This window comes from Rattus norvegicus, chromosome 8 (assembly GCF_036323735.1).
Source record: "Rattus norvegicus strain BN/NHsdMcwi chromosome 8, GRCr8, whole genome shotgun sequence".
Classification (NCBI taxonomy): Eukaryota; Metazoa; Chordata; class Mammalia; order Rodentia; family Muridae; genus Rattus; species Rattus norvegicus.
Genome location: NC_086026.1, coordinates 57,642,306 through 57,670,280, shown reverse-complemented (window position 1 = coordinate 57,670,280; position 27,975 = coordinate 57,642,306). Strand labels below are relative to the sequence as shown.

The 27,975-nt window shown below is 42.8% G+C and overlaps 1 protein-coding gene across 5 annotated transcripts; it reads right to left on the bottom strand.

Moving 5' to 3' along the window:
- Nxpe1 (neurexophilin and PC-esterase domain family, member 1) lies at positions 1–27,973 on the bottom strand. Of its 5 annotated transcripts, XM_017595842.3 has the most exons (7): positions 22,498–27,973; positions 12,447–12,571; positions 12,235–12,343; positions 10,390–11,186; positions 7,250–7,311; positions 1,547–1,759; positions 1–1,331 (listed from the first exon to the last, which is right to left on the bottom strand). In XM_017595842.3, the coding sequence occupies exons 3-7, from the start codon at positions 12,340–12,342 to the stop codon at positions 796–798; spliced, it is 1,716 nt and encodes a 571-aa protein (XP_017451331.1). In that variant the 5' UTR covers position 12,343; positions 12,447–12,571; positions 22,498–27,973; the 3' UTR covers positions 1–795. The 5 variants fall into 5 exon arrangements, with proteins under 5 accessions (XP_017451331.1, XP_006243080.1, XP_006243081.1 ...); XM_006243018.5 differs by lacking the exon at positions 12,447–12,571 and having other exon boundaries at positions 22,498–27,971; XM_006243019.5 differs by lacking the exons at positions 12,447–12,571; positions 22,498–27,973 and adding an exon at positions 22,199–22,459.
- Positions 27,974–27,975: the final 2 nt, after the last annotated feature.

Genomic DNA, 27,975 nt, shown 5'->3' with positions numbered 1-27,975 from the left:
TAAAATTCAATTTTCGGTGTTTATTACTAGGTTTTTTTTTTTAAAACAAAAACAAGAACATTTTTATTTGCTTACATGTTTGTCTTGTTTTGTGCCTTGGTGGCAGAATGGAATAGTGGTGACAGAGGTAAATATGTGGTCCTCCAAACCTAGGATACTTACTTTCTGTTCTTTTGCAGAAAAGGTGTGGGTTTTTTGTTTGTTTGTTTGTTTGTTTGTCTTTTTTAAAATAAAAAAGTCTTAGAGCATGATGGCAAAGGCATGCTGCTCTCTTGGATACTTCCTGTCTTTTGGTTTAGCCAAGATTAACAGAGATCAGGCTTGCTCATGCTTGCCTAACAAATAAAGGCTTTTATCATCCCAGAGACAGACAGAGAATGTTCTAGGATGGTCCTTTGCACTTGGTGGTTTTGGCTTTATATTTCGTCTCTGTAGTCACTGTTTTTAGATATGTCTCCCGTCACGATCATGATGATTATTTTTAATCAAGGAATGCTCCCATGAAGCCCAGGCTCTACTGGACCTGACTATATAACAAAGATGACCTTCACTTCTGATCTTCCCGAGTCTTGGAATTACAAGCACGTGCCACTGTGCCCTGCTTATGTGGTGCTGAAGGTTGAACCCCAGCTTCGTGCATACTGAGCAGACACCCTCTCAGCTTAGTCTCGCCTCTATCCCATGACAGATTCTTTTAAATTTGTTTGTTTGTTTTTTTTAATCCTACATTGAACAAAACTTCACTGATGGATCACGTGGTATGGCTGGGAGCGCTGGGCTCCTAGTGATGCTTCTTCAGCAAATGTAGTTTAAAAACACGTCAATCTGGTTTCCAATCACTGCAGCAGGTGGATGGAGGACATTGGTACCATGTGCGATGGTCATGTCCCAGGCATCAATGGTACCCACATGAAGGTCTTTGAAAATCTCCTTTGTGGTTAGATACTGAACATAACCATGGAAGTCTCCGAATTTCTCTGTATCTAGGTTCCTCTCCCTAATATTCTCCATCTTAATGATGACTTTAGTATCAGGGCTTCTGAGGAAGAGCCGTCCAATAGCCTTTTGGATGTTGATGACTCGGTGAACAAAAAGTTCCATGGGAAAGGGTCTGAAGTGCTGGCCCACGGTAATGACTATGACAGTGTCTTTGTCGCCCGGCAAGCGGTCAATTTCCTGAGGGATATAGCCATCATCTATCACAGAGTAGAGCTGGACAGTGATGAAAGGGTGACTGTGTTTCTTCCATTCAACCAGAGTGTGCCTCTCAGCATCCAAAATCAAATGTTTCTTATATAGCCCAGTCCCGTGAAGGTCAAAAGGTCTCAACGCTGGAAAGAAAACAGAAGAGGTCTTCAACCGGAAGTTAATGAATACATGTTAAAAGGAAGAACAACATTTATGTGGAGACTAAAATATAACTAGAAAGACTCAAACCCAGGCAGCAAAACGAAAAGCCAAGCAGCCTAGGCAAGGAGGGGAAACCACATCAAAGCATCGTAGGGCCAGCTTGGGTTTCTGGAAGAATAGAAAGGTAGCCACTTACTTTTTGCAACCTTGGGAAGATATTCGATCCATTGGCGAAGCGTGGAGTCTCCCAGGAGGTAAATGAGCTTTCCTTTTAAGCAGTCATTTATCTGACTTGAGGTTAACAGGCGCTGAGTACACTGGGCTGATACCCACCTTCCTTGTAAAGTGTAACCGCTAGGTGTGGGAATCTCCATTCCGATCTCACATCTCTTTCTCCCGTTTTCACTCTCTGGTAACAGATATTGGTGGAAAATGGTTCTAATGGGGCGAGCCAGGCACTCAGCTTCCTCCCTTAGTTCCCCTCCCCCTTTTTCCTGTTATTTTATTTTTCGCTGCTAGTTATGTTTTGGTTCTCCAACTTACTCCAACTCTTTTTTTTTTTTTTTTTTTAGACAGGGTTCTTGGCTTGTCTGGAACTCACTCTGTAGACCAGGATAGCTTTGAATACAGAGATTTGACCACCTCTGCTCTTGAATGCTGAGATTAAAATAGTGTACCACCTACAGATTCAATGCAACTCCCATCAAAATTCCAACACAATTCCTTACAGGCCTTGAAAGGACAATTCTCAACGTCATATGAAAAAAAAAAAACAGAATAGCTAAAACACTCTTGTATAATCAGAGAACTTCTGAAAGAACCACCATCCCTGATTTCAAGCTGTATTACAAGGCAAAAGTATAAAAACTACGTGGGATTGGTATAGAAACAGACAGGTTGATCAATGGAATTGAACCAAAGACCAAGGAATAAATCCACACACATACAAACACTTGCTTTTTGACAAAGAAGCCAAAACCATACAATGGAAAAGGGAGCACATCTTCAACAAGTGGCATTGATCCAACTGGATGTCTGTATATAGAAGAATGCATATAGACCCATATTTATAACCATGCACAAAACTCAAGTCCAAGTGGACCAAAAACCTCAACTTAAAATCAGATACACTAAATCTAATAGAAGAGAAACTAGGGAATAACCTTGAACTCACTGGTAGAGGAGACAACTTCCTGAACAGAACACCTGTTGCTCGGGCACTAAGATCAACAATTAATAAATGGGACCTCATGAAACTGAAAATCTCTGTAAGGCAAAGGGCACTGTCAAAAGGAGAAGATGGCAGCTGGCAGAATGGAAGAATAACGTCGCTAATCCTACATCCCATAGAGACGTTTTATCAAGAAGTTAGACACTAACAACCTAAATAACCCAATTAAAAAATGGGGGACAGAGCTAAACAGAGAATTCTCAACAGAGGGATCTCCAATGGCCAAGAAACACTAAAGAAATGTTAGTCATTAGGGACATGCAAATCAAAACAACTCTGAAGTTCTACCTTACACCCACCAGAATGGCTAGACCAAAAACTCAAGAGATAGCACATGCTGGCAAGGATGTGGAGCAAGGGGAACACTCCTCCATTGCTGGTGGGCTGCAAACTTGTACACACACTCTGGAAATCAATTTAGTGATTTCTCAGAAAACTGAGAGGGATATGAAACTGGGATGTAAAGTGAATAAATAAATAAGTTAATGGGGAAAAAAAAAAGCACCACCACACTGGGCTCCCTTTCTCTCTGTAATAGTAATAATAAAAAAAACAGTGAACATTATTTATTCTTACAAGCAAACAAGTGAAAAACACTCAAATCAATCTTTTGAGTGATTCTGGTTCATCGCACTTCCCTTCTGTTTGCTTTCTCCCAAATATGATCATTAGCTCAAAGTGGTATAATTTTTCTTTCCTTGTCATTCCCATTGGTTCTTTGGTGACCAGAGTTTTCAATCTGAGTAATGTTACGTGGCCTGCCAGTTGGTGTCCTTATCAGTAATCCCCCTGCCTCCGTTTCTTCGGTGGAATAATATTAACAAGGGCATGGTACTCAATGCTTAACAGTATGAGTCCATTTAAACATTTTGGGGTGAAATGCTCAGCTCAACAATGTCTTAGTGGGACTTGGCTAAAAGGGACAAACTGCACCTCACATGGACTAGCAGTATTCTGAATTGCTCTCTCAGGCCCCACTGTCATGACACCTCTGTCACTCTCCATCTTCCTAGACATCCTGGTGGCAGGACATCTGGTATTTGTCATGGTGTGGCATGCTCGTGCCATACTTTCGTACCATGCTGTCCATGTTGCTATACTCCCCCTGAGCCAGTAACAGTGCTAGGGCTGGCTCCCTCTGGCGTCACTCACGGCAACCAAGCATTCTAGCACCCAGGTATATTTTTAATCTCATAGCTTATCGTCACATCTCTGCACTAATGCCAATTCAAGTGTTAGATAGGAATGCCATAAAAAGGGCGGGCAAGCATGGTTTACAGGTAGAAATGATTTCCTCTTCAAAGAATAGTTTCTGAGCGAAAAGGCCTGGGCTAACACATTGTACAGTGTTGGGGCCTGGGGTTCCTTTCATCTTGTTATTCTGCTCTTTCTAACATGGCTTCCTCCCAGGTCTAATGGGGCTTTTTCCTTTCTCACATTTTATCTGCAGTTCAGCCAGGGGGAAGGAAAGGAATAGTAGAGGAAGGGAAGTCACTTTTAAACACAGGGCCTAGAATGTTCATGTATTGATTCTATTCATGCTCCTAGACAAAGGTTAGCCACAGAAATCAGTAGCTGTTAGACTGACCATGAGCCGGGCTGGAATAATGGTTTCTATTACCAAACAAGGAGTAGATATTAGGGACTTGCCATCTCTCTGCTTACTGTCCTCATGAAGTCCTTCCTTCAAGGACCTTACTATTTCTGGCCATGTCCTCAAAACAGAGCCATTATTAAATGGTTGGACTTTATGGTTAGCTCTCTGGGACATTTAAAAAGTTGCATTTATTTAGTGTGTGTGTATGTGTGTGTGTGTGTGTGTGTGTGTGTGTGTGTGTGTGTGCGCGCGCGCGCGTGTGTGTATATGTGCATGTGTGCCTTGGTGTGGCCCACCTGTGGAGGTCAGTGGACAACTTGCAGGAGTCAGTTTTTTTCCTTCTACTATGTTGGTCCTGGGAGTCAAAGTTAGGTTGTAAGGCTTGGTGACAAATGTCTTTCCCTGCTGAGCCATCTCACTGGTCCTTGCTTAGCCTGCCGTACCTATACATTCTGTATTCACGGATTGAAACAATCATGCATGCAAGATATTCAGGAAAAACACTCATCTGCACTGAGCAGGTAATACTTTTTTTCCCTCCTCAGCAATCCCTCACCAATACCCTATTGGGGCTACTCACACAGCCTTTACATTGTAGTGAGTATTAGAGGTACTTAGTACTGATTAAGGCCCAGAAGACGATGTGCATCGGCTATGTACAAATGCTAGCCATTTTATTCAAGAAGTTCAGGCATCTACAGGTTTAGGTATCCAAGGTGGGTCCTGAAGCCAATTCCCCAGGGGCAGCTCTTATGAATAACCCATGGGCAAAGTGGCAACGTGGTGTTGGCAGCAGAATTATAAACTATACCTAGAATAAACTCTCAAGTCTTAGTAGTTGAGTTGCCAAATGGGATTTCCTCCTATGCCACTAACTATATAGCTATTTTGTTGTGACACAGTTGGTCTTCTAGAAGGCAGCATTGTATCCAGAACAGCTGAGCACTGCAAGTGTGGACACTTCAGGCCTGTCATTACCAAATATCCCCTACTTTGATAATGCACCAAGGAGACAATCTGTAGGTTTATTCGGATGGTAACTTACTATCAACGGGGCATCCCTGCAAGCTGACTACAAGGCATATCATGTATAAACCTGTATGCCAGGACATCATTTCCTTAGATCAGCTCGTTATTTCATGGTTAGCTCACATCTTGAGCAATACGTGTCCAATCATACGTGATTCTACCATATTTTTAATTACTTTAGAGATTGCAGAAGGCATACTCATGGTTACAAGGTGTTGTCCCTGAAAATTTCCAGGCTCCCAGTTCCTCAAACTTGTGACTATGTCTTTTCTACGGCAAGAGGACTTTTCCAGCTGTAACTGGGTTTGTGAGCGTGGGATGAAGAAGGTATTCTGTATTATATGGGTGGAAGGCCAACCCCATCTCATCAGTGGAGACGGAGGCAGACAGATGAGAGGAACATGACTATTTGACACGGTCGTGGTTTCGGGAGTTGGCTACAAGGGTTGTGGGAGCCTTTAGAAGCTGTAGGGGGCACAGGGACATGCTTCTCTTGAGCCAGAAAGATAGAGCCAGCTGGGGCTGGAGTGAGGTCAGTGAGGCTGATGGTAAGCACGTGAAACAGCAAATGCAGACAGAACATTTCCCCCTCATTTTACCTCACTTCATTACAGTGGCAAGAAGCGATTGCAGAGAAGTGAGTATCTTTTCAATGATACGTCACTCTATCCAGATGCAGTGTACTGTTTTTCTGTTTATACACACCGTACCCCATGGTAACACCTACAAGGATCTTCTAGGTTACACGTAGTTGTTAAGTTGTGGATGAAGACCACTCTTTAAAGCTCTTTCTTCCTCATTTGGATTGTGGGTTTAAACCTCTAAGGACAAACAGATAAAGAAACCAGTGAAATCTTCTAGAACGACAGTGATTTGAGCTTTCGCTAGGCTTCTAGCCTCCTCCTTGGTTACCTTCTACAATATGTCTTCCTGACTGGCCTATTAAAAATGGTTCATGACAATTTTGCTCATTACTAGAGTTTATCTAATCAAAAGTATTGATGAAGAACCCCAGGGTAGCACCCTACACCTCAGCGACTCTGGCGAGGAGTACTTTGTTAGTGACCATGTCACGTGGTAGTTCCCCTTCATTCCAGTCACAGCTACAGAGGCAACTGGAATTTACTCAAAGTTAACTGATCCCATGCGTGATTCTTGCTTAAAGCTGGCTACTCTCCCATGCCTTTCATGAGATTCTGAGTCTCCGCTCCCATTCTCTGACTGTAGACATCTTTCCAGGTTAGTCAAACACTAACTGGAATGGAAGTTCTGTGTGTGGCTTCCTCACAGTCAGTAGACTGAATGGGTTTTACATCACTAGCTTTCCAAACCTTTATTTTTTCTCCATTTTCCCAGAATGCCTCATTGTCTGCCAGACTCTCAATAATTATTTATTGAATAAATGAATGAATACTGGCAATGAATCCTTATGCGTTGCCAAGTGTATCGGTGTGATTGATAAGGTAAAGTGGGCTTTGTGGGAGTTTCTTTTGGAGATAAGGTACTATAAAAATATTCTTCCTGGTGTAATGTTGCTTTGTGCTTGCCATCGAACACTTAATAAGATGGAGATACCATACAAATTTGATAAGTGCTGTAACTAAGTTAGAGGTTATGCTAAGGGACATTCTGAAACTACACCTACAAGGACAAAGCTACCAGTATCTATCAATGACACCTGCATAGTAGCTAGGACACAGGGATATGAATTCCTAGGTGAATTGTTATTTTTCACCTTCGAATCAAGAATATGGAACCTGATTAATTGGTTTCTCTCTTTAATGTACAGCCTGTTCAGTATCTGCAGTATTTATTGGGAATTATAGTCTAGATAATTGCAATTGACACGGAACAAACCTTCCAAGAATCAAGAAGTACCTCCCATTGGGTTGAACACACCTTTAATCCCAGCGCTCAGGAGAAAGAGGCAGGTGGATCTCTGAGTTTGAGACCAGTCCAGGGTACACAGTTAGACCCTGTTGAAAAAAAGAAGGGAAGAGAGAAGAAAAGGAAGGAGCTAGTGCAGGATAGAAGGGACTTACTGTTGCACTGGGAGACAACGATATACTTAGGGTGCTTCATCATTTCAACTCCTATGTTGGACCTTCAAAATGACAAAATGACAGATTAGCCTGTTACGTGTTATAGAACATAGGCAGCACGAATCAGCAGCTTGTAAGGGAAGCAAGGGTCCATTTTAAATTTCAGCTAATATGAGTAGGAAGTATTATTTCAAAGGTCACTGAACTATTATAAAAGAGGTAGGATTTTGGAGTATTTTCTACCCTACTGAAGTCTCGGGAGTCCAGGGCATTTGCCACATGCAGTCATCAGTCATGATACTCTGTTATGCTTGCAGACAGGAGTCTAGCATGGCTGTCCTCTGAGAGGCTCCATCCACCAACTGACTCAGACAGGCATACACCCACAGTCAAACTTGGAGCTTGGAGACTCTTATGGAAGAATAGGAGGAAGGATTGCAATCCCTAAGGGGATAGGAACGCCACAGGAAGACCAACAGAGTCAACTAACCTGGACCCTTGGGGCTTTCAGAGATTGAACCACCATCCAAAGAACATACATGGGCTGGACCTAGGCCTCTCCACACACATGAAGCAGATATACAGCCTGACCTTCATGTGGTTCCTGACCAATGGGAGCAGTGGCTATCCCTAAAGCTTTTGCCTGTATGAAGGATATGTTCTTCCAGTTGGGCTGCCTTATCTGGCCTCAGTGGGAGAGGAAGCCCTTAGCCTCATAGAGACTTGAAGTGTCAGAGTTGGGGAATACCCAGGAGGGCCCCTACCTGCCCAGAGGAGAGGGGGAGAGGGTGGGGGGAAGGACTGTGGGAGGGGGTGACCAGGAGGGGGGCAGTGAGCGGGATGTAAAATGTAAAACATAAAATTTTAAAATAATCATAAAATCATAAAAGCAAAAACTAGCTTCCACATCATCTACTCAAAGTCAGATAATCTTATCCTTAAATTATGATGGTTCTTCTTGTCTTGGTTTAAGAACATCTAAGTTCTTCAACACAAGGACACAGCATCCTCTCCCACTGCAGATGTTCACCTGCTGTTATTTAAAGTCAATCACTCTCCCATCATTTGCTCGAGGAGCCTAGACTTCTATGGTAGCACACAGACCGCAGGGACCCGACTTCCCATTTCAGTCCTACTGCCTGCTATTTCACCTTCGAGTTCTCTTTTTAACCCAGACTTGTTTTACACAAGGCAAAGTTATCTGTAGGAAGGTAGTCCATTTGCTGGGTCACTCTCTCACCTTAATACCTATCTCAATGATTGGTAGAAGATAGAGTTCAGTTTGCTGCATGATCTAATGCATGCTGTGAACATGGGGGTAGTTAGTGGGTAGGGAAAGGTTAGGTGAGTTTCATAATCAGAAATAAAAGAGAAGGAACAGAAACCTAGCTGTGCTCTGACTCCCTCAGAAGGGGCATGGGCACATCACACCAGGAGCTCAGACTTGGATGCTAGGTAAGATTCTGCAGTGTGCAATTTTTCCATGTGTGGTGTTTACTCTTACCAATCATTTGTCTGAAAGCTTAAGGAGAAATGATTCTAACCTTGACTTTGAAAACTGCTAAGAATGGAGTCTCTGAGGAACTATCTATCTTTTTATTTTAAATGAAATGTGGTGTGTGTGTGTGTGTGTGTGTGTATGTGTATACATGAGTGTGTATGAGTGCATGAGTGTGTGTATGTGTGTGTACGTGTGAGTATGAGTGTGTGTATGTGTGTATATGTCTGAGTGTATGTGAGTGTGTATATACGTGAGTGTGTGAGTGTATATGAGTGTGTGTGTATATATATATATGAGTGTATGTGAGTGTGTGTATGTGTGTGTATATGTGTGATTGTATATGAGTGTGTATATGTGAGTGTGTGAGTGTATATGTGAGTTATTGTGTGTGTGAGCATGTATATGTGAGTGTGTGTGTATGAGAGTGTGTGGTGTGTGAGTGTGATTGTGTGTATGTGACTGTGTGTGAGTGTGAGTGTGTATGAGTGTATGTGAGTGAGTGCGTGAATGTGTATGAGCATGTGTATGTATGTGTGAATATGTGTATGTGTGTGAGTGTGTGTGAGTGTGTGTGTGTGTGTGTGTACACTGTTTGGGGAGGGTATAGTTTTTTGGCTGAATGAAAACAAAAAGGATTGCAACTGATAGGTGTCTCGGGGGCATGGCTACAGCCTTGGTTGACAGGAGGAGGCATGCTGACAACTAGGTTTGAGGAGCCTGTGCAGCTGAGGGCTTCCAGGAATTGCTAGGCCACAACTTGAAGAGGATGGAGGACTCTTCTACCCAAAGAAGGGCCCATGAGCCAAATCTGCTCAGGAGAGGAGCTGTTGACTGGTAGGAGCTGACCTCTTAGCAGGATTGCTCAGGTTGCGGAGGAGAGAGCAGAGCTAAGCTTTGTGGTTGGAGCACTAAACACTTGGCCTGGAATAAACTTCAACTGTGCTTGCTGAATAAATAAATAAAACCTGCTGTGGTAGGTAAAGGAGGGAGAGAGGGAGGGGGAGAGGAAGAGGGGAAGGGAGAGGGAGAGGGAGGGGCAGGGGATAAGGGATGGAGAGAGGGAGCAGATGGGGATAGAAAGGCTAAGAAAGAACCAGAGTAGAGTATGACAAACAAGACTGAGTCCCACTGTCACAGTAATTACAGTGAAATGAGCATTGAAGACGGACACTCTGAACTTGACAGTAGCACAAGGCTTGGTGGTGAGTGGATCAACAAAAGTTTGTTAAGAGGCAAACCGTTCCGGCTGTGATGGAGGAGGTGGGGGATCATGACGCCATCAAATCTTTTTTTAAGGGAGAGCTTGAGACATCTCTGAACCACAGCAGGATAGTTTCCTTTGGAAGATATTTTGAAAGACCTAGATCTATAGTAAAATTACATAACCTGACTAATTGACATCGGTTGTCAGGAGGAGCAGAGGCAGATACTTGTTTTTTGGTTACTCTTTTTTGGGCAACCCCTTTTGTTGAGTATGTCAGTAAGAAAGCCAAGCGTGGCACGGACAGGGGTCCAGTAAAGACAACACAGGTCTTACCAGAGTCTTGAGTGGAGGAAGCACCACAGGGTCTTGCTCAGTATTGAGATTGGCAGTGAGGCTCTGCCTGGGGAGATCTCACTGTACTGAGAATATACTCACTTCTGAAAAAGGTTTTTTTCTTTGGCAGTGAGATAAGAAACATCTTGGTGACTGGTACACACGTAGGTCAGGGCCTCACAGGGCATGTGTTGAGGCTTCACGCAGTAGAAGACTTCCTCGCCACCACGGTACAGGTATTTGCAGAGCTCACTGCTTGAGTTCAGGATCAGGCCACATTCAGCTGTGACCTTGGATGTGCCATTAACAAAAGTCCCTTTGAAGGCAATTCTACCATAGCCTTGGTTCCTTGCTCTCCAGAGAGCTGACACCCCTTCACTGGGGTGCATGAGCAGGATAGACAGGGAGACCTGGCCCTCCCAGAACAGAGTGAAGCTGATGAGGTAGGTGCCATTGTTGAAGTCTGTCACCTTTCCAGAAGCTCCTGCCTTCAAGGCTGGGGAGGACATCCTGGCCCTCAGGAAATCCCCACCATATTCCTTCCTGTGACCAAAATAGTCCTTGGCCGCCAGCAAGACATCCAGCTGGTCCCCTACACAGTATGTATCCTGAGGGTTGAGGATGGTGGCTGTGCTGTGTGTGGCACTTGTGGTGTTGTTGAGGTGGGCGAAGGGTCTGGGAGGGATCTGTCCATCTAGCTTCTCCAGGATCTCCCTGACTTTCAGCTCTGTCTCTGTTGGTGACTTGTCTTCTTGGTGGCCTGTCATCTTAGGGATCTCCTCTCTTAGCTTGGTCTCTGTTGGTAACGTTGACTGGTTCATTGGAATTTCAGGAGGTGAGGACTTCGTGGATGTGGTCCAGGGATTGAAGGATGTGGATGTGTTTAGAGTGGTCCATAGCTGGAATGACAAGGAATGTGGTGCCCTTTAAAGAGGACCCTGCTCCCAGCCATTTTTACTCGAAATGAGTTAGAGTTTTACAGAAATATATTCATTTTAAAGTAAGACCTTGGAGACTAAGAATTGATGAAGTGAGTTTGCGCTTCTTCTGCCTATATCTGTTGCAGCCTGTGACTGACTTTTGTTAGTTTCCCACTGGCTGAATATGTCTGATGGCTAGTCCAATTACATAATATGAAAAAATGAGGAAAACTGAACGATTGGTTTTATGATGCCTTTTATTCTAAAACTTGATTAGTATGATATTGAGAAGGGCAAGGCTTTCCTCTCCCATGAACATGGCTTTTAAATTCTTTCTCTCCAAAATGTTATTACATGTTTTTATATAGACATGCTTATATAAACATGGAATAATGAAATCTATATATGTATAGGAATTCATGAATGTATCTACTATGGGTTAATTTAGAATTACAGAGGTGGATTCAGAAAGAAAATAGTGCAATTTAACATATATTTTAAAATACCCTCGTATTCTAACTTATCTGATTGTAATTTGGCCTTGAAGTCACAATCCGGCTGTTTCAGTCTCCTGAGTGATGGGATTACACACATCTGATATTCAAATACAGAAATGCCACAAAGAGAAACACAACAGAACATAGCTGAATTCCTATATAAACTTCCAGTGGTAAGCCTTTTCTAATCATTGCTTAATATCTAGAAACTGCAGGGCACACTGGTTACTAATGGCAAAGGTCAGAGCAGGCTGGATTAGATAGTCAAGCAGATATGCATCCAGACTTAGTGACAAACACTTATTTAGTGATATGGCAGTTGGTGGCCTTAACAAGGCATTTGGGGTGCCTGTGAGAGGTAGAAGTTTGATTATAAGGCTCTGAGGATGAACGGGAAGTGAGGAAGTAGAGACAATGCCCCGTCCTCACCACAGGTCAATAAGGGAGAAGGAAACTGAGTTAGAATGGGAGATTGGGTGAAGGATTCTGAGGGTGCAGCTTCTGGTCAACGTGGGAGAGCATGTCCCTACCTTTGCAGAATTTTGGGAGATTACAAATATTACCCAGATAACCACTAAAAACGATGTGAATATTAGCAGCCTCTTCTGACGCATGATAGTGGAGAACATGATCCACATCCTAGGAGAGAGCACAAGAGAAGGCCCCAGGTGAGATGGGAGAGCCTCAGCGTGTACCGTTTCACAGGTACTGTTTCACGGGAGCTTGTGAGTTGCCTTCAGACCTGATTGTCTTCTGTGAGCCACCTTCTATGTCCTTCCTTGTCTTAGTGAGCAACCCCTTTGTCTTTCCTGTTCGCCGTTTCTTACTCAGGCGTTGATCTGAAAGCTCTCTTCTTCATCCTCAACCCTGAAATGGCAGTCAGATGTCTCCCCCCATGTTATCTCCCTGTATTTGTTTCCTCTAGAAACACCCCACTTTCACACCACAATCCCAATGAGAAGCAGAAAAATTAATAAGCCAGCAGGTTTCTCTTTTGGGTGGGATATTGATGGGACCTTAAGTATACGCTTATGTTACTGAAGTAATCTTTAAACAAAGTTAGTCCTGTAGTGACTCTTGTTAGGCTGAATGCTAAGTATAAATCTTGAAGTGGAGATTGTTTTTGGGGGGATGGAGTCTAAATTACTCTGCCAAAAGGCAAATTTAATAAGGTCATGTGAAGAAAGGGGAAGAGAAGTGGCCAGAAGGGTGTTGGGTGGGGAGGAGGGTGTGAGACTGATAGCTAGTGTTCCTCTGAGTTGCCCTTTTCCAGGCGTTCATGGAGACCAGAAATAAATCAATCCGGAGATTCCTCAGAAAATTGGACATTCTACTACTTGAAGACCCAGCTATACCTCTCCTGGGCATATACCCAAAAGATGCTCCAACATACAGCCAAGACACATGCTCCACTATGTTCATAGCAGTCTTATTTATAATAGCCAGAAGCTGGAAAGAACCCAGATGTCCTTCAACAAGGAATGGATACAGAAAATGTGGTACATCTACACAATGGAGTACTACTCAGCTATCAAAAACAATGACTTTATGAAATTCATAGGGAAATGGATTGAACTAGAAAATATCATCCTGAGTGAGGTAACCCAATCACAGAAAAACACACATGGTATGTCCTCACTGATAAGTCGATATTAGCCCAAAAGCTGAATTACCCAAGATACAATCCACAGACCACACGAAGCTCAAGAAGAAGGATGACCAAAATGCAGATGCTTCACTCCTTCTTAAAAGGGGGAATCCATAGGAGGGGATAAGGAGGCAAAGTTTAGAGCAGAGACTGAAGGAATGGCCATTCAGAGCCTGCCCCACATGTTGTCCAAATATATACAGCCACCAAAACTAGATAAGATGGATGGAGCTAAGAAGTGCATGCTGACAGGAACCGATATAGATGTCTCCTGAGAAACAAGCCAGAACATGTCAAATAGAGAAGCGAATGCTAGCAGCAAACCATTGAACTGAGAATGGGACCCCCATTGGAGGAATTAGAGAAAGGATTGAAGGAGCTGAAAGGGCTTGCAACCCCCTAAGAACAACAGTGCCAACCAACCAGAGCTCCCAGGGATTAAACCACTACCCAAAGAGTACACATGGACAGACCCATAGCTCTAGCTGCATATGTAGCAGAGAATGGCCTTTCTGGGCACCAGTGGAAGGAGAAGCCCTTGGTCCTGCCAAGGTTGAACCCTAAGTGTAGGGGAATGTCAGAGGGTGGGAAGGGAGGGTGGATGGGGAGGGAACATCCTTATAGAAGAAGGGGAGGGGGTGGGATAGGGGGCTTATGTTTGGGAAACCTGAAAAGAAAATAACATTTGGAATGTAAGTTAAAAAATCCAATAAAAAAGGGAAAAATTCATATAACATGAAAAAAAATGCAGTGTGTAGAGACCCTACTCTGTTTTTTTGTTTGTTTGTTTTTAAATCTAAAGTACAGTGAATTTTAGACTGTCCGAAAAGCTTCTGCATGGGTGAATTAACTCAATAGGTTCTGAAAGGATTCTGTTTGTATCTTACTGGTACAGAGCAAAACCAAATAACTCTCAGGCAGAAACCCGAACATAATTGACCAGGAAGAAATGAATATATTCTAAAGAGACACTTTAGCTATCAGACTTTTTTTTTTTTTTTTGTTCTTTTTTTCGGAGCTGGGGACCGAACCCAAGGCCTTGCGCTTCCTAGGCAAGCGCTCTACCACTGAGCTAAATCCCCAACCCCTAGCTATCAGACTATTAAAGCAACAGACGTTCAGAGAATTTTCCCAAGAATCTCATGCTGTAAGAAGAAAAACCCAGGACAATATGAGCAGAGGACTGCTCTCTCTCAGAAGGAGGTTTAAGGCCTTGTAGGGAGAGTGGCAGGTCAACAGCTGGCACTGCCACACCTCGAGTGGGAATGCTTAGGTATGCATTTCCACAGTGCCATTTAAACTTTAGTCTCCTCTTTTCAGCATATTTGCCTCAAATACATCTCCTTGGATGCCTAACGACGATCATTTGGCTTTTAAAATTGGCTTCTCAAGGGCGGGTGACTGAACCTGGCTTTTTGGAATAAAGACTTTGACCTCCCCCCACCCCCGAACTTCAGTATCAGAGCCTAGAGGGGAAAGTCAGCTTCGAGCTAGTCAAATGTTCTAATTGAGATACAACGGCTGGCTGCAGCTAACAGTACACCACTCTCTAATGACCGACTGCGACCTCCCAATTCTAGAAGGGCTGAATTTTGTGTCTGATGACCTCGAGATGAAAGTGAATGAAACCAGGAGGCAAGACACCACGGCTGCTGTAGTCTGTGTCACCGACTATACCGTGCATTCAATACTAAACGACTTCCCTGAGAACTAGAACCTGTCCATGTATAAAGTGTTGGAACCGTGCCTGTCTCAGCATTGTATATCTTGTGCTCCTGTGTCACTGACAAGAATAATGCCTGCGGGATGAATAATTGTCAAAAGAAAAAAAAAGGCATAGTCTGTGCTTTCAAACCAACTTCCATTTTTACCCACTAAGATATCATATTTTCTAGTAGCATGTCTAGTAAGGTAACGTGTCAGTCGACTACCACCACCGCTCCCCCCTTCCCTGCCCTAAGACTCACCTAATCTTTCTGACTTTTAGGTGAGGGTCATGATGCATGAGTCACCATACCCATTCTTACCCAGGCTTTCCCACCTAGAAAGCAGTGCGTGCACATAGACCGAATTTTATCAACTCGGAAAAAAGCTACAGTTTTGACTCTTAGATTTCCAAGCTGGGTTTTCATTAAATATATATTTATTCTGCATGTTGATGAATGTAAAGATATTGAATACTTACCCATATGTATCTAGAAGATGAGGAAAGTCAACAGAGTGGGTAACTTAACTGTTTATGAAGGTTGGAATACAGGAGTATGACGCCACATTCACGTCAACCTTGGAATATGCCTTATTTTCCCGTATTTCCCCATCATTGTCTGTCTCCTCTCACCCCTATCCCTCACAGGATGGATACCTTCTAGTACTCACCATGCTGTCTGCCAAATCTGAAAAACCCCTGTTGTTTAATCTTGAGCGTGAACACTGGGTTTTCTATCCTGAGCTCCCTCAGTCTAACATGTTTACTTTGCCATGACGCACCCCATCTCCCTTTGTGCTGTTCCCCGATAGGCCAATGGACATTCATGCAAGAGAAGTAACTCAGGGCACAGTTCTCCGTAGGCTTAGAGCTCAGGGTGTCTCACCTACAGCCTACACAGCTCTGCCTCTCCAAATGCCCTCGGGCTGTCTCCACTGGAAATACTCAAGGGTAGAGATGGGCTCACCCTGCCTCATGACCGCCAATAAGCAACATTGTGCACCTTTCTTCCTGGCTGAAACTAAGCAGCCACTTTGGTTACACTTACATCGTAGAAATAAGTGAAGTCTGCAAACAGAGTTGCTTCCGGGAGAGAGTAACTCAGTGTAAACAGTGAGTTTACACTGCTTACAGGAGTCTCCAAAGTCAATTCCCCTTTGTCACCACTGTGGATTCTTCTCCCTGTCTATGTGAACCATGTCCCCTACCAGATATGTAGATTTTCTTCTTGACTCTTGGCTCCTAAAGCCTGGTCATCCTCAGTCAGACTGCAGATCTTGTCCCTACCATCACTAGTGACATAAACTTAATGTCTGGGTGTAGTGAAGCCAGTACACTTCCTGGCTTCTGTGAATATTGGGCACAGCCATAATATTCACTCTCTGCAGTGAATATAATTCAGGTTATAGGAATCATATGACTTGCCCCGTCGACTCTCTTTCCTTCTTTCTTCTCTCTCTTTAACCCATGACATACTGGCTTTAGCAGCTGCCTTGTTTTGATCATATAAGGTGATGAAAATATCCCGGAACATGAAGGTCCTAAGACTTATTTGTCCTGAAACAGGTCCATCTTTGGCTATTTAATGCAGCCCAAAGACTTCTTCCCCCTAAATGACATTTTCAAACATATAAAATAAACTATAGAGAGTGATATCTAAACTCAATCATACTGAAGTACAATAATCAACATTTCAAATAACCTAACTTTGCATTCAGTCATAATTAAGTTTTTCATCAGCACACTGAATAACAGGCAGGGAGGTGTTATTGTATTTATAAAAATGTTTAAAGCATTATACAAGTATGGGTGGCATTAGAAGTCTCTTTTTCATTTTATTCAATTCATCTTTTAGTCTGTACATGCATGGGTGTTTTGCTTGTGTGGATGTGAGTGGACCACATGTGTGAAGTGTCTGAGGAGACCAGCAAAAGGAATTACGGTCTCAGAAACTTGGGTTACTGACAGTTGTGAGACACTGTGGGAGTGCTGGAAATCAAGCCTGCGTCCTCTGGAAGAGCTGTCAGTACTCTTAACTGCTGAGATATTTCTCCAGTCCCTCGTCTCCCTCAAAACCACACTGTGGCATGAAACCGCCATGAGTTTAAGTTGTGTCTGGATCCACAGTTATTGAAAAACTGCTTTGATTGTGTAACAATGATCCAGGCCTTAGCCCAATTGACTCCATGATGCAATCCTGTATAACTGGGCCCTCTAATTGCCAGGAACAAGGAAGTTTTCACTGCAAGTGTTGGGTTTGTAAAACTGAGGCTTTCTGAAAAAATTATTAGGAAAGATTCTGGCCTTTGAAAACAGGAAAAAAAAACCTGGGGATTAAGTCTCTATGCCATAGGAAGGGACCCTGGGGACAGAGGTAATCATTCCTAGCCAGAAATCGACCAGGATTTCTGTTACGCTTAGGCACTTGGCGCCACACTACCCAGGGATAAGAAGTAACCAGACTGTCAGGACACTGAGTAACACAACACTGTGACGGGGGGAAATTAGTGTTAGAGGACTTCTCCTCAGCTCTTCCCTGTATTCTGTATTCTGATGCTTGCTATTCTGCCTGATGGGTCAATTAATCTGGATAACAGCCTCTGAGTTACTTGGCAGACATGTACTAATGGTTTGACTAAATGTGCCTCTTTGGATGCTTTCCAAACTAAATACATCAGGACCTGGAGGTATTAAAAGTTTCCATTTATGAATGAAAACAAATTAGATTTCCTTACCCAAAAATGAACCTACAGCATTGAAAAGGCTTAGACTCACTTCTTATAAGATAACGAAAACTAGGTATGCCTTTGGGGAAAAACCTGCTATTTCTATCCTAATTGATCAGGAATAAATAAAAAAGAAGAATTTGCCATGGCTGAAAAAAAAAAAAAAACCTCAAAAAGAGAAAGAGTCAAAGACATAGATCAGATAATTGGTACCACTCTCTTCTCTTGTCTTTCTAACTAGTTAGCAATACTGCCCGGGCCTTTAATTCCCATTCTGATTGGATTAGGAAATGGGGCCCCGGCATTTTAAACTAAAACAGATTGAGTTCATGATTTGACTAATTCACTAAGACCAGGGAAGAATGTGACGGGGCCCCGGACCTTAGCACAACTGACTCCATGACGGAAAAGCCATTCAGGCTGCAAAAGTCAGCACGTGGACAGCACCACCTGGCAAAAAGAAAACAGAACACCTAATCCATCAACGTCCAGAGTTTTGGCAAAATCTCTAAATGTATCCATCTTGCTTTTCAGCTTCCATAGTTCTGCATTTGGGTAATTGCTCTTGTGAACTGAAGCATGTCAACCCAGAACTCGGTTTATGTGTTTAAAAGCTTATCCTGAGATAGGCTTAGTGCTACACTGGGATCCCAAGCACCCAGTGTCGTTGCTGGTCAGCTCATAGACATTCTATTGGCTTAGGCCAGTGACTGAGCTGTCTTCTCGGGCAGATACCCCACAATAGGTCTGTTACTGGTGTTCACAGTTGGAGACATTGCTGGACTTCACTTAAACTCTCAAGGGGAGAACGTAAGCTGATAGGAACAAGAAAGAGAACTAAAGTCCTAAAGAACTAAAGAGAACTAAAGGTATTTTCCTGTTCAGTTGCTGCCCTTTGGTTACCTGCTTCCTCGTGCCACGCCAGGCCGTTTGTTTCTAAGGGAAGTCAGTGTCTTTGATATTTATGTTCCCTTTCCTGTCATTACGACTGCTGCTCAGGAAGGAGGTATTTTCAACTTATCACTTACAAGTTACCTTGGTTTTTTTTTTTAAATATTGTAACATTTTGATAAGCTGAAATTTACATATCATAAACATACATGCATTTAAATACACAGTTCTAGGAATGTTGAGAAATGCTCACTCTGTGTAGCAACTGCTCTCAATATTGAACATGTTATCATTACCCCTAATGATAGAAAGTCTTTATTAATATCCATAAACTTATGCTGTTTCCAAGGCAACTATGACCCTCCCTTCTGCCTACTGTACATCTGGTCCCAGACAAACAGGCATTTCAGTTTTGGCTTTTAACAAGATTTGACTTTCCTGGGTTTCACATAAATGGATATATATATATATATATATATTCATTTGTTTGTGCTTTTTCCTTTTGAGATCTACTTATTTTTATTTTATGTGCATGGGTCCCTGCATGTATGTCTGTTTATCATGTGTTTGCAGTGCCCAGAGGAGGAAGAGGGCATTGAATCCTCTTCAATTGGAATTACAGAGAGCCATTGTGTGTGCTCTGGAAGAACTGTCAGTGCTCTTAACTGCTAATCCACTTCTCCAATCCCCTTTTGTTTGTATTTTGGAGACAAATCGTCTCAAAACAGTCCTGGTTAGCATGAAACTTGCTATGTCAACCAGGATGGCTTCAAATCCCATTTGCTTCTGTCTCTGGAGTGCCGAGCATATGTCCAAAAATGCAGCCCGTGACACAATCTTCAGTGAAATGCTTGTGGACACTCATCACTGTTGTCATATTTTTTCAGTTCTGTGTTCCTTCTCATTATTGAATGAGACTTCATTTTATGTACACATTTTATGAGTAAGTGTGTGTGTGTGTGTGTGTGTGTGTGTGTGTTAATGTGCACATCCATACGAATGTGGGCACCAGAGGTCAATATTTGGTGTCTTTCTTCATTGCTCTCCATTTACATGTTTTGGACAAAGTCTCTCTCTCTCTCTCTCTCTCTCTCTCTCTCTCTCTCTCTCTCTATCTATCTATCTCTCTCTCTCTCTCTCTCTCTCTCTATCTCTCTCTATGTGAATGTGTGTATATAAGTGTGTGTGTGTGTGTGTGTGTGTGTGTGTGTGTGTGTGTGTATGCTGCTATAAAATCCTTTAAAAATTTATTTTTATTTTATGTTCGTGGGTCCCTGCATGTAGGTCTGTTTACCATGTGTTTGCCACTAGAATTTCTATATATTAGCCATGAGAATTTATTTTTAAAGAATACATACATACATAGATACATACATTCATACATACATACATGAAAACATACATAATTATGTAGCCAGCCAACATCAACAGGCTACAAGGAGGTCTCACCAACCCATATTACTAATTGGGGAGCAGTTAACAGTCAAGTTTTTTGTGGAAAGGAGTCTTGTTTTCTTTAAGGGTATGGCCCCTGATAGGTCTAAGTTTCCACAACCATGAGTGTGTGATCTGTGACAGTTGGACTCGGTGGAACATATTAAAAAAAACAGAAAAACTAAATTTAAAAACAGGAAATGAAGTTGGAAGAGGAACTGGGAGGGGGATCAAAAAGAGTTAGAAGTTGTTGGAGTGATTATGATAAAAATACACTATATATGCACTATGAAATTCTCAAAGAAATTCTTCTGGTCAGAGAAGTGGCTCGCCGATTAAGAGCACTTGTTACTCTTCCAAAGTCCTTGGGGTCCAATTCCCAGCACCCACATCTGCACTCCTAGTTCTTGGCACTCTGATACCTCCTTTCCGGCACTGGACGTGCAAGCAGTACAAGCAGGCATACAGACAAAACACTTATACACATAAATTTTAAAAATAAAATGCATATACTGAAGGCACATGTTTGTATATATCTACACATAAGAATTTATATTTCAAAAACTGTTAGACCAACTCATAACTTCCTTGTAGGAACAGTTGAAAGAAGCTGACTAATCTTATTTTTTGATCAGACTTAAGTATCGGTGAGCAACGAAGGCAGTGGGCCTCGAGACATCTATGTTCTGGAGAAAAAACTAGGGCAAGAGCAGAGTAATTTAGGGAGATAAAAGGAGAACAAATCAACATCTTGAAAGTACGAATGCATTTTAAATATGTCAAAGACCCCAAAACACAGACTTACACTCAGCAAAAACAGCCCTCGGAATAAAAGTAAAATAAAAGGGAAAATGTGATTTTGAGAATCTGCCACCGGAAGATTTAAACTTTCAGAATATTATAGGCAGACATTACTAAGAAAAAAAAAGTTCCTCCCTACATGATAGAACAGAAATGCAAGGAAGAATGCAAGATGAGAAGCTAAATGAAGAAGTAGTCTATGACAATAACAATTTATAATGTATAAACAATATTTATTTTTAATTAAAATACATGGACATGCTAACAACAACAGAAATGTGAGATGGTTCAACATAAACAGAGTATAATTTTATAACTTCCTTCACTTCCTGGGAAATATTTAAGTGTAAATTTATTTTAGAAACTAAAATAATACATGGAGAGCTAAAGAGATGCCTCGAGAAGTAAAACCCCTTGCCACCGAGCCTGGTGTCCTGAGCTCATTTCTAGAACCCACAGGAGCAGGAGAGAACTGACTCCTGCAAACTGTCTTCTGACCTCCACGGCCACAGTGGTGTGTACGTTACAGCACTTGCTATCTTTCGTTGAGTTCTATTTGAGGAAGTTCTCATCTAAAACAACCAAGTTTCCTATTTGTAACATGGTTTGAAATTGAGCTACCTTGAAAGGCTTTTTTCTGATTCATCAGGGTAGTTGCATAATTTTTTTAAAATGCATTCTCAAGCAGGACAGGTTACACTAATAGATTTTCTGAAGCCAAAGCACATGACCACTGCTGGGTGAAAGACAGGTTATAACATACATCTCAACCTCTGTATGACCCTATTGTTGGTGAGAGTAAATATTAATACAGTTAATTCATGGCACTGTCTTGCTTGCCTGCTGTTTACCTGGACCTTAGTTCTACACTGTGTGTAAATCATAAAAGATCTATAACACAGGCTCACACACACACACACACACACACACACACACACACACACACACACACATACAAATCCACGACAACATCTTATTTCAGTAGACTATGCAAATTCTGCATGTGAATAACATGGACTTTACTATGTATTATAAAAAACAGTTAAGAAAAATCTCCTGGAAGACTTAAACCTAGCATTCAGAAGCAACTCCCTAGGCTCACGTTCAAGGGGAAGCACTCAGAAAAGCAGGGCTAGAATAAAAAGTAAACCTCCTCTACGCAGTTCTTCATGTACGTTAAACACACTCACAGAGCACACATCCAAAGACAGATTTTAAAAAGACGAGTCTGCTTTTCTGACTGAAGAAGAAAACCTTCTACCAAACGGAACCAGTCCAACCAAACTCACCTCTTAAAGCGGGAAGTTTTCTTAAAACTCCCTTTAGAAAGCTTTCCAGAACAAATTTAGAGCACACTGATCTTTCTCATGGCCCCACGGCACATTCACATATCCCTATCGGGATCATACTGCATGTGAAAAGCCAAGCTAAGCAGTATGATTAGCTGCAAAGAAAACATTGCAGATATTTGGTGTGAGGACATTCCCAGGTGGATGTGACAAAGGTCTGTTTCCCCCAGATTGGAGACCCATCCAAAGGTGCAATCCCTCCCACGTCTAAGTGAACTGAGCCTGCTGGGCTTACTTACAGAAAGGAACACGTGTGACTCTAAGGCAGCTGCATCTACGATGCCCAAGGCAGCAAGGAGCATGAGTGTTGACTCAGAAGCTGAGGCTGGCCCTGGAGCTCTCTGGCCCAACCTTCATGCAGCTCTACAGGAACCACAACTCTATTGCTTTTATAACTTTTGGGCGGAGGCTTTGTAATCTTGTAGTTTCTGAAACTCTAGAACACTTTTAGATTCTGGTCCTGAGTTTTAAGAACCTCTCCTTCTAGGAATCTGAAGAAAACAGATGCATGACGCTTTGTAGCAGAGAGAGAGAGAGAGAGAGAGAGAGAGAGAGAGAGAAAACCCGAAACGAAACGAAACAAAAAAAAAAAAAAAAGAAAGAAAGAAACTCCAAAAACAAAAAACAAAAAACCAAAAGCCTCCAAAACAAATATTGTAGAGAAAACAAAGTATGAATGAATCACGGGGAGGGAACAGCAAACAAAGGACTGTCAAACTCATCCTCTTCCTTTTCCCCTGTGACAGCCTTTTTCTCTCCACTTGGTGCCTAGCAGCGTAGAGACATGTGTGATATATCCTCCTCCCTCATCCTGTTTCAGCTTTCAAAATGAATGTGGTTAACGACGAGAGCGTAGTATTTGGCAACGTGGAAAAAAAAATCTATCGAACACAGGGAATGGAAAAGAAGGGTGGGTGGAGGGAGAGTGAGGGAAAGAGGAAGGTCGGGGGCAGGGGGGAGAGGGAGGAGGGAGGGGAAGAGAGGGAGAGAGGGAGAAGGAGAAGGATCAGGGACAGAGCAAGAAGAGTAGAACACATGAACTCTGAGGCAAGAGAGGCCAGAAGGAAATGAATTACCACCTTGTTTTCTCTGCAATAGGTCCTCCTTTCCTGTTAAGTTCTTTCTCTCAGGTCATTACAACACCCAAAATGGCAGAAAGGGCAAGACACCCATTTTGGTTGGTGGCAGATTCTAGCTAGTAGCTGTGTCCATGTGTGTGGACAGAAGAAGGGACCTAATATCTACACCAAAAGGGACCCATGAATGCCTTAGGTCCAGCATAACAATAGAAAAAGTTACCAAACGGGGGCTGGGGGTGGGACCTGAATAAAAATAAAAACTGGCCCCCGAGAGCCAGTGGTTGCCAGCTCTGGAGTCCCTCCTCTGCCTGAGGAGGTATGGGGTAGGTGTAATGCTTGTCAATGAACTTTGCTTTTGTTTGCTCTGGACTCTTTTAATTCTCCTGTCTATGGACAAAAGGAAGCCATCTGCTAGCTGGTATTGGTTTTCACCAAGCAGCTGGGATTGGTGAGGGTCTAACTTAGTCTCAGCGTCCCCGGGGACACAGTCGAGGTCTGGGTTGAAGGAGAATTTCAACAAAAAGGATAGAGCTAGTCTCGGCACTGTAAGCCCTTCAAAAGACTTCTGGGAGGATCCAGAGAGTGGGAAAGGGGTGGTGGTGGTCTTAAGGGAATGGACCAGGAGAAAAGTGCCGAGGCCAGTGCAGCCTTGAGCACCACAGGGACCTAGGAAGGAAGGTAATGTAGACAGAGACAGGAGACTCTGGGTTCACTTCAAGAGTGAATAACTTTCATTTTCCCATCGCTGTTTGTGTATTGCTTTGCTAACTACCAGAGAGAGTACTGCAAACAGAGCCTGAGGAAACAGTGCCTTTAACTTCCTTTTCCGCTTCCTTCTGCACTTTGCTGCCTGAGAGGCTTTGTTTTGTCCCAAAGGCATTCCTCCTAGATTTTATCTAGTGCTATCATCGTTTGCAGTCACCGAGTCACGTTGGTGTTTGTGTTTGAGTGAGGGACTGCAGATCATCTCCAAAGATTAAACATCGGAGGAGGAGAAGGGACAGTAAAATAACAATAAAAGTGTCTGAGGAAGTTGTAAGAAAACAGGCCATTAACTACTATTTTAAAAGATCTGTATAATCTGTGTAATTATGTATGTTACAATGGGAGGAGAGGCCCTTGGTCCTGCCAAGGCTCAGTGGACAAGTGTAGGGGAATGTCAAGGCTGGGAGGTGGGAAGAGGTGGGTGGAGGAGCACCCTTATCGAAGCAGGGGGCGGGGGAATGGGATAGGGGGTTTACGGATGGGAAACCTGGAAAGGGGATAACATTTGAAATGTAACTAAAAAAAATATGTAGTTTAAGTTTCCTCACTTGGGCTGACATGGCTCCCTCCAAGAGCTGAAGACCACCCTAATAAAAACTCCAATCCCAGACACAAGAAGCTCACTCAGGGCTGTCCAAGAGGCTCTCAAAACAGACAGCCTATTACTATTGTCCCTGGTTATTCCCCTGAGGTGGAGGGAAATCCCTATTGCTAAAGCCACCATACACTTCAGAAGCCCCTGTGCTGGAACTAACCTGCATGTTTCTTTCTTGAGGAGGTCTAGCTTTTATAGTAGCAGAAAACTCTTTGCAATCTTCCAAAGGAGGGAAGCAATCAACACTCCTACTCATCGATGTTGTGAACCACATCAGCAATCAGTGTGGTGGTACAGGATTCCAACGGTACAGTAGTGGCATACATAACTTGGCAGTAACCAGCGGCTCTCTAACTGGACTCGAACCCTCTCAGCAAGAAGGAAGTCATGCTGGATACCAGAAACCAAGCTAATGACTCAATGCTGGTGAAGTCATGGACCTTGGAGGAGAGCCTACAACCACTACTTTATGAAGACAGGAGAACTAACATTCGTCCTTATATCCATAGGTAAGGGTAGTCCTCACCTCTTATAGAAAAAATGCAAAACAACCAAAAGAACTTCTTTCTGTCACAGATGGAGACCATTACAGAAAACCACAGCCAAATCAAAATGCATAGCTGTGGAGCCCAGTCCCAATGGATACATCTACAGCACAGATCCTCCGTCCTGAGGCTCAGGGAGTTTTCTGTGAGCTTGTGTCTCCTAGAAATGTCAAAAGCTACACCAACATGACTGCTCAAATGTGAACTGAACAAGGAAGGCGCCAAGGAACATGCCACAGAAAATATGCCCACCAGGCCCAAAACCTACAGAAAGAAACACAGGCAACTCAGAAATGCTGGGAGTGGGGAAAACGGCATTTCCGATTGGTTATCCAATTCCAAATGATCAGCCCTGGAAATCATGTATGACAACATTATAGCGCCTAATTAAAAAAAAAGCCACACATTTGAAAAAGAGCAAGGGGGAATATATGGGATGGTCTGGAGGGAGGAAAGGAAGGGAGAGAGAATATAATTATACCATGCTCTTAAAGATAAAATAAAATAAAAGAGAACTTCTCAAAGCAAAGGATCTTCCACTCATCACCCCTTAAGGTTTCTCGAGATGACATCCCTTTTAGAAAATTCTACCGCAATTGCCCAATTGAACTTTTAAAAAAAAAATATCTCCTCCAACAACCTGTATCTTCTGGTTTGTTCTGGTATAGGCGGCTGCAGAAGGATTTCCATGCCCCCAAGTGACTCCAGCTCACTTCTCTCCTGCCATATTTCTTAGGTGTTGGAAGTCTCTGATTAAGTCTTTCATTTATGACTGAGTGTTGGACCACATTCACAGTCACCAGTTCTAACGACTGTGATTGGGCTAGTGTCTGCAGTCACCACTACCCTCTGCAGAGACGCCGTTTCCCTCCTTGTGAGACAGTCTGATACCACCAGCCGTCTCTGGGTAGGAACAACATTTTAGAAGGAAAAGTTCCGGTGATCCTGGCAGGGATGCAAGCATTCTAAAGAGACTCTTGTGTTTTCCTTTTGCAACAAATGCTCTCAAGAAGTAGGCATTTTCCAGAAACCTTGTGCTGGAATAAGGAAAGATGGTGTCAGCCAGAGAAAGAGAGTATCTTCTAGAAAAGGATCTTACCCCGTTCTGACAGCTCATCCGGGCCACTTTGCACGAGACACTAATGCCCAGATAGTGGTGCTGCTTTGACTGGGACTGCTTAACTATGCACACTTTTTGTCCTCCATATAGACTTAAACCTTGACTTAGGGCCCTGAAGATGAAATGGAATTGAGGTGATGTCACTGAGCCTTTTTGTTCCTTTTTATGAGATCTCCACTCTCCCTAGCCACAGGTCTAGCCTTGGCTCATAGTGTCAGGAGTAGGTCTTAAGTCTAATGAGTAAACTGTTGGTGGCCATATAGTCATGCCACTATGACACTAGTGGACAGTCCTTGTCTGTCAGTTCTTAGTGTGCTGCAGAAGTTAGGTACCAGGGAGGCTTCCTCCTTCCCTGCCATCTCTCTTCACCATTTCTCTGATGGCTGCTTCTTTCCCACCCTCGCTGAAATCTTCTCCAAGACACTAACTTGTTTGTCAACACTACATAGCACTGTATCACACTATAATATGTGCTTTATACACGTGTGTGTGTGTGTAACAGTACTATTTTTACTAACTCATACATAGATACATGTGTTTTGGTCATATTCATCTCTACTCTCCCCCTAACTGCTCCCTGACCCACCCCACCACTTCCTAGCTTCATGCCTTTTTTAAATTTTTTTTTTTTTAAAAAATAAACTCACTGAGTCCAACTTGTACTGATTAGATACTCAAGAGTATGGGGTCATGCACCGGAGTATGACATGGTGTTTTGCTTTTAATCATTACATAATTTTTTTTTATCTTTTTGGCTAATTACCCCATCCCTTCATTAGTTGGTAAAGTCTTGATTATAGATATTTCCAGTGCCAGTTTTTTAAAAGAAATAAAGGCATTTTATTTATGTGTTTGTGAGTACCATGTGTGTGCAGTCGTTCTTAGAAGAGGGAGTTAGATCAACCAGAACTAGAGTTATAGGCAGTTGGGAGAGGCCTGGTATGGGGGTTGGAAGCTGAACTAGGTCTTCTGTAACAATACTTAGTACTGATAACTGCTGAGCCATCTCTCCAGACCTCACAGTATCTCCAAAGATCAGAGAAGTATGTGGAACATGTTAGGGCCTTAGTAAGTGCTATCGACACTACCCTCCTCCCAGCGGACACTACGTAGTGTACTGTGAATAATGATCTCCTGGCAGATATACAAAGAAAGTATTTTATCTTCCCCTTAATCCTTAATATAGGATACGCAGACTCAAGATGTTGTACGTGCTTTCTCTCAGGTACAGCGAAAGTAGGTCAAAGCCCTACAGTTTGTGAGGCTCAGTGAATAGGTGCGGAGTTAAAGAATATAGTATTGAAGGACTTGATGAAAGTTCCATTGACTTATCCAGCTGTCCAAACGAATACGTAATACGTAGGTGGTGGTAATCAATGCTGTTGATTGTAAGTAATCGAAATAGATTTCAAAGTGTATCAAGGTACAGAACTGCATTTTCAAACCAAGGCTTACCCAGAAGAACAGCACAGGTAACAGTGCCTGATACTTTGGCTGAAGAGGCACAGTGGAACCTGTTCTCAGCCTACCAGCACCACCTCCTGTCCCCTGCATCTCTAAACAGTGTCCCAAGGACCAACCACAGCTACACAGAACAAAGCTTTGTGATTGCA